This window comes from Saimiri boliviensis, chromosome 14 (assembly GCF_048565385.1).
Source record: "Saimiri boliviensis isolate mSaiBol1 chromosome 14, mSaiBol1.pri, whole genome shotgun sequence".
Classification (NCBI taxonomy): Eukaryota; Metazoa; Chordata; class Mammalia; order Primates; family Cebidae; genus Saimiri; species Saimiri boliviensis.
Genome location: NC_133462.1, coordinates 84,085,806 through 84,098,412, shown reverse-complemented (window position 1 = coordinate 84,098,412; position 12,607 = coordinate 84,085,806). Strand labels below are relative to the sequence as shown.

The window sequence follows — 12,607 nt, the reverse complement described above, 5'->3', positions numbered from 1 at the left end:
GAGTGAGACTCTACCTCAAAAAATATATGTATATAAAACCTATAGAATAAGAACTCAATCCTGGTAGAATAATGAGCTAGGATTTTGAAAAAGGTTGAGCTGACTGTTTACATTTTATATGTAGAGAAAGAAAATGAGGCCAGGTGTAGTGGCTCACGCCTGTAATCCCAACACTTTGGGAAACCAAGGCGGGAGGTTCACCTGAGCCCAGGAGTTCGAGATCAGTGTGGACAACATGGTAGACCCTGTCTCTACAAAAAGAAAGACAGAAAGGGTGTGGGGGTTGGGGGGTAGCAGGGGTAGAGAGAGAGAGAGAATGAATATGACAAATAAATAATAGAATCTTACCAACAAATGGACCCAATAATCAGATAGAGAGAACAAATCAAACTTCTTAGCTTTCTTATTGTCTTCTCTGATATGGAGAATGATCTACACACAGACTAATAAGGGTAGAAGTGAGAAAAATAAGAGGAGAAAATTGAAGCCCAAGATTGGGGAGGAGATTGTACCAGACCTTCCGGATGCTCTAAAATGAATTCACATCTCAGGTTCAGATTCTGAGAACATTTGTTAATGTCATTGCTGAACTAATAATCTTTGAGTAATTACGGTGAAATGTGAAAACTTGTGGATGCCTGTGGAGGAATAATGTTTTAAAATTAAAGAATGTAGATTCTGTAGATTTTTGTAAACTTGATGTTACTTCCACAAAAGACTCTAGAGATCATTTTAAAAGATTTGCAAATATTATACTTACTGAAAGAAAAAATGAGCAATACATTCCAGATAACCCAGTTTCTACTTAACAGATTCTACATTTACAGATTAGGAGAATGCTGAAGCTATAATATATCTAGATTCCCATAGGATACTTGAAAGCCTCCAAGTCTATACTTGGGAACATAAAGGAGAATTGGATTATAGTATGGGTATAGTTATTGAATGATGGAACTGAATCTTAATTTAGTTACTCATTGGCAGCCTGCCAGGAAGTCTCTTGTGGGCTGCTGTTTTTTGACCCTGTTACATTCATCGGTTTAACACCTCCTCCCTACTTCTCACTGTCAGCTGGCAGTCTTGCTGTTTATTGCACCAAGAAAGTAGAAGCACCTGAAAAAAACTTCTTGCTCCTCCTGTTGCCAAATATAGTAATCCTCCTACGGCTATCCTCATTCTCTGACATTCTTCTTATTCAGTTAGATGAACTGCCACTGTTCCTTCCACTTGTGCATTGGTCCTCTTCGTTTTGCCTACTCATTGTTCCTAGAATTATCTTTTCTCATTCTAGTTTTTCATCTATTTTCCTTTCTCTGTTAGAGAAACATGCTATATTTCAGCTTAGAAACAAGCTATAATATTCAGGTTTTTTTTTTTTTTTTAACCTCACTTATCTCATATGCCCCTCAAGCCACCACCCATTTCCTTGAATGCTTTGTAGCAGAAGTTCTCAAAAAAACTGTCTAAATTGCTTGCATTTATTTCCTCACCATTCTTTCCCACTCCACTGAGACCATTCTTTGAAAAGGTTGTCAGTAACCTCCATGTTGCTAAATCCAGTGGTCAATTCCCAGTCTTCATCTTACTTCTCAGAATTATCTTTTTTTTTTTGAGACAGAGTCTCACTCTGTCACCTCTACTGGAATGCAGTGGTGCAATCTCAGCCCACTGCAATCTCCGCCTTTCAGGTACAAGCAATTACAGGTGTGCACCACCATGCCTAGCTAATTTTTGCATTTTTAATAGAGATGGGATTTTGCCATGTTGCCCAGGCTGGTCTTGAACTCCTGGCCTCAAGGGATCAGCCTGTCTCAGTGTCCCAAAGTGCTCAGATTACAGGCTTGAGCCACTGCACCTGCCAGCTTTCTCAGAATTTTTGATACCATTGGTTATTCTTTTGTGTTTCAAGCTTTCTTCACTTGGTTTCTAGGAGATAACCACTCACCTGATTTTTCTCCCACCTCACTTGCTGTTCCTTCTCAGTCTCCTGTGTTGGATGCTTATCCTTTCCCTTAACTCAGCCATGCTAAGCCTAGGGCTCAGTCGTGAAACCTCTTCTCTGCTCCCTTTGCACTCATTCTCTAGGTCCCCTCTGTTCATTATAGTAGCCTAGCCACATGTGGCTTTTGTCTGCTATATTGTGTGGCAGAAATTATAGAACAGGCTCCTCATCTCAGAAAGCTCTGTTGAACAGCACTGCCCTGGGTTATTTCATCTGTCTAGTCCCATGGCTTTAAAAATATATCAGTGACATACTGATGATTCCCACATTGATTCACTAGGTCCAGCTTCCCCACCTGTTTTGATCTTCAGCTGCCTACCTGATACACTTTACTTCTAAGAAACCTGTCACACCTAACATAGCTAAAACTGAAACTTATTTTCCCTCCCAACCTGCTTCTATGTCAGTCTTGCCTATCAGTAAACAGTACTAGTCTTCACACAGGCTAAAAAAAACCTTATAGTCTTTTTTGGGTTGGGATGGAAAGGGACTTCCATTCTTGGGGAGAATTGGTTTCAGGGGAACACTTGTATTTCCTCTTTCCATACCTTTAATTCCTGAGAAGAAAGAATGGATTGACTTTTCTCACTTTTTCTTTGCAATTTTTTTTTTAATTAAATATTCTCCTATCCAATCTTCGCAGTTATTTTTTTACCTCTTTTCCTCTTGTACTCAGTATCCAGTGCATCCAGCACGCATCTGTCTCAGTGGCTTGGAACACACATTTCCCTGATACCCACATGGTCCATTTACTTATTGCATTTAAGTTTTTGCCCCAGTGTTACTGCTTTAGATCTTCCTTATCCATCCTATCTGAAGTAGCATTCCTTTCACTCTATACCCTTGCTTTGTTTTACTTTTTCATCAAATTAACATGACCTGACATTATAGTGTATGTTTGTTTTTCATTTGTCTCTACCCCACTATAATCCATGATGGTAAGGATTTTGATTCTGCTCTAAACTCAGTGCCTAAATTAGTAGCTCACATATAGTAAATGTTCAATAACATTTGTTGAATTAAATGACATATTGATGAAATTTCTGATGACATAAAACTAGGAGATGTAGCTAATACATTAAATCAGTGTTTGTGTATGTGTCTTTTGTTTTTGTGTGTTCATATTTTACATTTTACCAGACGCTGTATGAGAAAAAGTGAAACATATTATTTTTCTGAGAAGGTCATTTATATGATTATAGGCATTTGTTACTACGTTTTTCATTTACAGTAAATGTTAAGAATATAAAAATTCTAAGAATATCACCGGGGCAAGTTTTCTTTATTATGATATAACAATTGTTGTATTAGAAATTGAAATTATAGTAATAAAGTTAGATTTTAAGTTGGACATTATAGCTATAAAAGGCAAAAGTATTAAGACAGGGTCCCTGGCTTTACGAAACTTGTGACCTAGAGGGTAAAACAGTTACAGATAAGTAACTACAGAGTGCGTCTATGTAGTTTGGAAACAGAGGCAAATATATAATGATGACCTAAGGACATTGTTATTAAAAATGTATCTTTATTTCCAGACATTCTGGACCCCTAGAGTGGTACAGGATGATAAAAATTAGAATACAGGTATGTATAAAGAGTGATGGTAAACTCAAGGAAGACACATATGGCTGTGCTGGTGGTTAGAATGATAATCGTGGATAAAATGAAACTCAATGGATATCCAAGTGAGGCTTTGTAAAATACAGAGATAAAGAAGCCATGCCAGTTTAAGAGCATTAAAGAAATCCCTCAGCTTGGCCTAGAAAATGTCCCTCAATAAGAGAAACAGACAGATTTAACTGAATAGCTGGCAGCTTTCACTTCTTATGGCCATGCTGAGTTAGTTGGAATCATTTTAGCATTGTAAGATAGATTGCTCTACCTTGTGGTAGTACAAGCTGGAGGGTGGTAGTAGTCAAAGCAACTCATATAATTCCATCTTTAGGCTCACAATCTGACTTATATTTCCCTTCCATAATTTTATTTTATTTTTTCCTTTCCATAATTTTAGAGTTTAAAATATCTGCATGGGCCAGGTGCAGTGGCTCACATCTGTGGTCTAGAACTTTTGTGAGACTGAGGTGGGTGGATCACCTGAGGTCGGGGTTTGAGATCAGCCTGGCCAATGTGGCGAAACTCTGTCTCTATTAAAAATACAGAATAGCCAGGCATGGTGGTGGGCACCTGTAATCCCAGCTACTTGGGAGGCTGAGGCAGGAGAATTGCTTGAACCTGTCGGTGGGGGGATGCGTAAGTTGCAGTGAGCCAAGATCTTGTCACTTCACTCCAGCCTGGGCGAAAAAGCGAAACACCATCTCATATATATGCACGGTATTGATTAGCTCAGGAAGCAGCAGGAGCAGTTATGGAAGGTGTATTAAGACTCCATTCCAGGGCTGTTCCACTTGGTTGAGCAGTTAATATACTGCTTTCTGGTGCTCTGCCAGAGGAATGAGGGGGTGAGACTGAAATACACCCTGTGCTTTGATAGCTGTGTGCCCTGCTGTGGAGCTGCACCCATCAGGAAGGGATGTTTTTTCCTAATTCACACAAAGCCCTATATAGTCTAAGACAGCTGTTTTCTTCCTGGTTTATCTTCAAGTGCCTAGAATAATGTATGGTACAAGAACTGGTTGGCAAGCTGAAAGAAACTTAAGACAGTTTTCCAGATTTGAACATTTTTAAGTTAAAAAAATCACTCTGGGGCAGGTACAGTGGCTCATGCCTGTAATCCCAGCACTTTGAGTGGCCAAAGCAGGCAGATCACTTGAGCTCATGATTCAAGGCTAGCCTAGGGAACACAGTGAGACTCTGTCTCTCTCTCTCTTTTTTTTTTTTTTTTGGAAATAAAAAAAAATAAAAAATGCCCAGTCTGATTTAAAACCTTGTAATTCAGAATATCTTCGTGTTTGCCTCATAACTATAAAGAAACATTTTCATGCTTATTCCTGGTAAAAACTATAGAGAAGAGGAGAGCAGGTGACTAAAGAGAAACATCTTGTTGCTATCCCAGAAATAGAAATATATCCTTTAGTCTTCTAGAAATCACCTTTATTATATTGTACACAAAAGATTAATTCATTTAAAAATTTCAATAAAGATATGAAGTTATATGAGGTTTGGTGATGGTTAACAAACTGATGTTTGATTTTAGTATTGTCTAAGTTCCTATCTATCCTCAAATAACTTTCATCCTAACAGGACAGTACCTAGGAACTTTGAGTTGAAGACCGTTTTTTCTTGATAATATTTAGATACTCCACTGCCTCCTAGATTCTAGTGTTAAGAATACTAGTCTAATTATTTTTTGCAGTTAACTTGTGATTTACCTGGAGGTTTTAAGTTAAGAACTAGAAGAGGAAAAATAGAGAGCTATTACTGAGTTGCTTTTTCAGATCACTATGTTCTAAGATTCCCTCTCAAGAGGAATTCTTGAAGTAGGCATTTTTTTAATGTGCTCTTAAGATTTAAAAATTTCATTGGTTGTTTCATACATTATGTATGAAGACTGGCCACTGATTATGTCACAACTTTATTTGTTCAAATTTATTTGTGGTTTACTATTGTAATTAATATGTTTGTCTTTTTTTGTTGTTGTTGTAGGTGAAGCTTTATTCTAAGAGTATTTGTTTCATCTAGTTTATGAGCCCAAATGATATAGACTCTAAATGTTTGTACAACAGTAGTGAAAGACTGGTAAGTCTAATGTAATAAATATTAACCATCAGTATACTTGATTTTGAAGGCTTGAAACTACAAAATTATGTGACATTCATTAAACCTCAAAGTTAAAACCACTAAACTTTTCTTAATAGAGATGGATGGATAGTTTGTGGTTTATTCATACAATGGTGTATTGCATGATAGTTTAATGGAATGAACATAGAACATTCAGAGGAAAAAGCAAAGTTACAAAAAGATACATATAGTATACTATTTATATCTGGTTGTTGGCTATAACCTCATGTTATATATTCTTTGTTTCTGAGTACTTTAAATGTTAGAAAAAATTTAAGGAAAATACCATGCAATCGTCTTTTCAGTTGACACTCGAAATGGCTGGAAGTCATTCAACTGAATTCAATATTTCTGTTAGGAAAAGGTGAATACTTCCTAATATACAAAGCAAAAATGTCCCCATCACCACAACTGATGTTGTTCTGTTAGTGCAAACTAATACAATTAGATAGAATAATGGAAATTGCATGAATATTGGATAAGATAATTCAGAATTTTTGTTTATAGATTATAGAGTATTATATCTGGGAAATTCAAAATACACTCAGAAAGAAGTTTAGACATATGATTATGATATCAAAATAAATCTACTTCCTATGTGCCTATATATACCAGTTTTAAATCCTAGAATATATAATGGAAAAAAAATCCCATTCATCATAATGGCAAAAATATAAAGCACCTTGGAGTAAACCTAACAAATATATAAAACCTACCCTATGAAATAAACAGCAATTTCTACATTAAGGAAATAAGATAAATGTGCAAGTAGTGTAAGAGTGTTCATTGTAGCTTTGTTTATGATAATAAGCTAGAAATAATTGTATTCAAAAATAAGAGATTGGCTACAAAGTAAACTATAATATAATGCGATATATGTAACATTTACATGTAGCTATTAAAGAGTGAGAGAATAGATCATGTATATTATCTAGCCTATTCACATAAACATATATATAATGTACATTTTTAAATTGGTAAAAAACATGCATTTCTGCTTAGATTATAATCCTTTTTACTTATATGGCATCTTGTGTTTTTAGAAAGAAAGATTAAAGTAGTTCTTCATTAACTGTGATACCTAAAAATTTTTATTGATTTCCATTATCTTAATTTCTAGACAATAGACTTAATTATTCCCATCATTTTTTAGTTTTTCACATTTTTAATATTTCTAAAGCTGCAGTGTGTTTTGCAATGGATGGTGTCTTGTAAGCACTTGTAAAGTAGTTCACCTGGCCTGCACATGAATGCACTTGGTCATAGACTTCCACATTGTCAGTGCTTCAGGAGACTTCTGTGCATAGCTGGTACTATACCTGTTGAGTTTTAAATGTTTTCCTGACTTTCTGAAACTTTCTGCTGATACCTTCTGGTAAGATCAAGAAAGCATCAGCATATAAACTTAAAGAATGACATTAGTAGCTCTGAAGGAAAATTTTGTAAACAGTAGTGCAGTACTCTTAAATGCTGTGTCATGAATGTTTCTGATGGCCCAGAAGTTGTTACTGTAGAGAAATTTTTTGTGATAAGAAACATTGTGTCGTAGTTTAATTCTTTTTTAGTGAGGTGCTAAATAATTAGTTATCCTAAAATTATTAACAGATTTAGTGAAATATATTAAAGTTGGATAAATATGAACTGAATATAAATTAGGTTATTGGATTTATTTAATAATTTTACTTTATGAAAGCATATAAAGAACCAATATTAATACATAATAGAAGTTATTGCTGCATTTTAGAATAATGAGAGATGTATTTTATACTTTTTGTCTTTCTAATGTTCAAAAATATTAAACATAATGATGTTTGTTATACTAAGAGAGAGTTACTGTAATACTTAGAATTCTAATGAAATCAGAGGATTAAAACCATGAGGTCCCAGAATGAACAGGAACTAAGGTAGTATTAGGAATTTCTCTGGTATTTCCCTTTCATGTTTATCTACTTCTCTTTGTATCCTGTTGGTTTATTTTTACCTAGTTGGCTTCTTTTGACCCTCAGTACCTCATAATGACTACCACAGCCCCATCTCTATGTGATCTTTCAGCACATCAACTATATCCCTTTAGTTTAAATTCCCGAGACAGAAAGAAAACCTGATTAGTCCAGTTCCCCCTTGCAAGCCACACTATGCAAGTCAGACCTTGTGAGGAGCATGGATTGTAGCTGAATTGGGACCCAGAACCTAACTGCTTCTCAGCAAGAGGCATAATCGTATTCCCACTGCCCTCTCAGCAGGTATTGTGGGGAGCGCTTCCCCCTGAAGCGAGTGAAGGGAGGTGAGGTAATACATGTCTTATTTAACTTAACATCTCTAAGTTAAACATTTTTTGTAGGTTACTGGATACCTCAAAATTACTTTTAGCCCAAAGATGAAACTATTTTGAAACTCTTTGGGGATTTTGTTGTTCATGGTTTTTCCCTTCTGAAAATTTGTACATTTTTCTCTGTATTTATGTTCCCCCATGCTGTTTGCTGTACCTTATTTTCCTTAATCTTAATATGTCACGTTACCCTTTATTTGATTCAAATATGTCATAAGAAGTGAAGTGGTATAACTTTAGCTGTTAGAATTATTCAGTTTTTATTCACCTGATTGGAAATCCTTTTTGTTAACTGAACTTTGGTGTTTGGGGAAGATGGGTCAGTAATTGTGGACTCTATCAACTGAAAAATGGTTTATATTTTTAAAGTACCCATTTATCCATTATAAAACACATAAAGCAAGAAATTTTATAGGTAATGGGTTTATTTTTATTCTATTTAAGAAAGAAAGTCTTCTCTCTTAAAAAGAGAAAATGTCTTCTGTCCATGTGCTGTCACTTACCCGTTCTCAGCTATGCTCAGGTATTTCAAACCTGGTACTCATTTCTGCTGTGGCAGGAATTGTTTAAGAAGCACCTGACTAGGTCAGAACAAAGCCTGAAAATATTATAGGGTTGAGTACCAATTCTGAGTGATTTTAAGCCAATCTTCAGTTAGAAACAAACAACAAAAACCCATAATTTTAAAAGTAAATTTGTATTTGTTTTTCTAATTTTTTTCGTAATATTTATTTTATAGCTCTGTCATGAGCACCGACAGTAACTCATTGGCACGTGAATTTCTGACCGATGTCAACCGGCTTTGCAATGCAGTGGTCCAGAGGGTGGAGATCAGGGAGGAAGAAGAAGAGGAGACACACATGGCAACCCTTGGACAGTACCTTGTCCATGGTCGAGGATTTCTGTTACTTACCAAGCTAAATTCTATCATTGATCAGGTAACACTTTTGTATCAAATACTTATTTTCATTAGTATATGATAGTTAAAACTATAGCTACATGGTTTTGGATTACATAGTTTCTGAAGTCTCCTTGAGATAAAATCCAATCTTTCACATTATTCCACCAAAAAAAAGCAGATCTATTTATAACAATATTGTTTATTTGGATACTTTCAAAATGTCTGACATATCTTAGAATTATGAATGGCCATAAGAACTAAATGGTTTCATATATACTATGCTTTTATCCTAATATCAGTGAGATAACTGGGGTTGTTAGTAGATATATAAGATATAATCTTATATCCTTGTATCTCATGTCAGAAACATGACGAATTTGTATTTTCAATAAATATCAAATATGTTTTTGAAAAATTTTTGGAGGCTGCTAATTCTGGAGTGAAAGCAGAGAGTCCTTTTATGTGAACTAATAATTACTGAGTCCTTTAGCTTGTATACGTTTAGTGTTTCAAACATTGTTGTTTTTTGCTCAAAGCATGGTATGACCGTATGGTTTTGCTGTTTTCCTGCTGTAGAATTAACAGAGTTTTAAAACTAGTTGAAGGCCGGGCGCGGTGGCTCAAGCCTGTAATCCCAGCACTTTGGGAGGCCGAGGCGGGTGGATCACAAGGTCAAGAGATCGAGACCATCCTGGTCAACATGGTGAAACCCCGTCTCTACTAAAAATACAAAAAAAATAGCTGGGCATGGTGGTGCGTGCCTGTAATCCCAGCTACTCAGGAGGCTGAGGCAGGAGAATTGCCTGAGCCCAGGAGGCGGAGGTTGCGGTGAGCCGAGATCGCGCCATTGCACTCCAGCCTGGGTAACAAGAGCGAAACTCCGTCTCAAAAAAAAAAAAAAAAAAAAAAAAAAAAAAACTAGTTGAGACAGATGTTTTCATCTAACCTTCTGTTACAGATGAGAAAACAGATCCAGAAACATTAGGTACTCACATAAATTAATTTTAAGGCCAAATGTGATTTACTTCTTTATTTCATTTTAGTATAAAATGAATAATTACTTTGTGAATGAAAAACTACAATCTGCCTTCAGGGAATTAATTAATATAGTTAGTTGAAAAAATAATAAATCGTTTATAACACGAATATGATGGATATTTTTAACACTTTGAATGTTATCAGCTTTAGATGTAAAATTGGCCATCATTAAATGACATTTCTTTGCTATGAAAGCATTTTGCTAATAAATACACATATTGAGCAAATACGAAGACTGAAACAGTACCTCTGTTTTCACTATAAGTGAAGGAATCTAGCAAATACAAATTAGGAAGCATTTGTTCTCCGTGGTATCCACTTGTCATGAAATTTTTCAGGACATTTGCAGGTTTATGGTTTTTTCTGAGACAGAGTTTCACTCAGTCACCCAGGCTGGAATGCAGTGGTGTGATCTCAGCTTACTATATCCTCCACCTCCCGGTTCAAGTGATTCTCGTGTCTCAGCCACCTAAGTAGCTAGGACTACAATTTAATCCCAATCAAAGTAATAATAACAGCATTATTGAGATATAATTTACATATCATAAAATTCACCCATTTTATGTGTACAATTCAGTGGCTTTTAGTGTAATCACAGACACATGCATCTATCACCACAGTTAATTTTAGAATATTTTCATCACCTCCAAAAGAAATTTCATACCCTTTTGCTATCATTTCCCTATCCCTTCCATCTTCTTATCTCTAAGCAGCCACTGCTCTACTTTCTATCTCTCTCGATTTTATGCTTTCTCATTTATGTCATAAAATATCTTTTAATGTATTATTAAATGACTGAAATCATTCTTTTCATAACAGCAGCAATAATTTTTCTTACAGGAATATTTTGCCAGTCTGTACTGTTAGTCATTCTAAGAGAATATGAAGTGGTATCTCATTGTAGTTTTAATTTACATTCCTCTAACAACTAATGATGTTGAGCATTTTTTCTTGTGCTTATTGGCCATTTGTATATATTTTTTTGTGAATGTCTGTTTAAAAGTCTTGCACCATTTTTAAGGTCAGGTTATTTTTCATCAGTTGTAGCAGTTCTTTATGTATTCTGGCTACAAGTCTGTTGGATTACAAATACAGTATTGTATTTGTATATATGGTGAAGAGAATACTTTCTCTTTAAGTCACAAAATATATTTTATGCTAATCAATGACTAAAATTATTTAGGTCATAAATTAAATAATATTTTTCCTCTGGTAATATTTTTTAATCCCTTCCTTCCACCTAGTCACTTTTTGGAATATCTGTAGCAATAACAGTAGGAACAGTAGAAGTGTGTTTGAAGTGAAAATAACTAGCCATTTAAAACATAGGACTTTATCAAGGTTTAATTCTTTCAAGTAGGAAATGGAGAATGAATGAGTTTTTAAGGGGAATTAATTGAATGAGATTTTATCATTTAAGATGAAATCATAACACTAGACACACAGTTGTATGTTTTAGGAGGAAATTTAGTTTTGTTTTTCAATCTCCGCTTCTCATGAATAGGAGCACTTCTTGAGTACTCTGCGGTGACTTAAGCCTTTGCCCATCCACTGTAGTCCTTTTGCTTTATTAATATTTATTTATTTTGAGACAGAGTCTCACTCTTTCACCCAGGCTGGAGTGCAGTGGCACGATCTTGGCTCACTGCAACCTCAGCTTCCAGGGTTCAAGAGATTGTCATGTCTCAGCCACCTAAGTAGCTGGGATTAGAGGCATGCGCTACCACACCGGGGCTAATTTCTTTTAATATTTTTAGTAGAGACAGGGTTTTGCCATGTTGGCCATGCTAATCTCAAAGTCCTGGCCCCAAGTGATCCGCCTACCTCAGTCTTCCAAAGTGCTAGGATTGCAGGTGTGAGCCACTGTACCCAGCCTATTAATAGACATTTAATATAAAGAACTAAATAGGCTTTTTATTGATGTATAATTTACATACAGTAAATGCACAGATATTATGTATATAGTTAGACGAATATTGACAAATACACCTTGCATCAGTAGTCCCAATCCTTTGGGAGACAGAAGTAGGTGAATCTCTTGAGGCCAGGAGTTTGAGACCAGGCTGGACAATATGGCAAAATCCCATCTCTACAAAAAATACAAAAATTAGCCAGGTGTGGTAGTGTGTGCCTGTAGTCCCAACTACTTGGGAGGCTGAGGTGAGAGGATTGCTTGAGCCTGGGGGGATCGAGGCTGCAGTTAGCTATGATTGTGCCACTTCACTCCAGTCTGGGTGACAGAGTGAAACCCTGTCTTAAAAAACAAAACAAAACAAAACAAAATCCAAATATATACACCTGTATCATTACCACCCAGATCATTGTTTAGAATATTTCCACCACTTTAGAAATTTTCCCTTCACTTACTGCAAAACCACCACTGTTGTGATTTTTAGCATCTAAGTGTAGTTTTGGAATCATGTAGAATGTACTCTCATGTCTCTGAAATTCATCAGTGTTGTTGCATGATTCAGCAGTTCACTACTTTTTTTATTTCTGATTAGTATTTCATTGTAAGGGTATACTGTAATTTGTTTAATCATTCACTTGCCGTTTAATCATTTGAGTTGTATGCATTTGGCTATTTATGAATAAAGTT

At 35.6% G+C, this 12,607-nt stretch overlaps 1 protein-coding gene across 6 annotated transcripts in view; it reads left to right on the top strand.

The window, feature by feature from the left end:
* Nucleotides 1-12,607, top strand: part of LYST (lysosomal trafficking regulator) — a 207,405-nt gene that overhangs the window by 36,604 nt on the left and 158,194 nt on the right. For 4 of the 6 annotated variants that reach the window (XM_039464278.2, XM_074385344.1, XM_074385345.1 and 1 more), the window contains 2 exons: nt 5,606-5,698; nt 8,809-9,007. In XM_039464278.2, coding sequence (XP_039320212.2) covers nt 8,816-9,007 — 192 coding nt within the window. In that variant the 5' untranslated portion in view covers nt 5,606-5,698; nt 8,809-8,815. The remainder of the gene's footprint in view (nt 1-5,605; nt 5,699-8,808; nt 9,008-12,607) is intronic. The other 2 variants (XM_074385348.1, XM_074385347.1) reach the window with 1 other exon arrangement.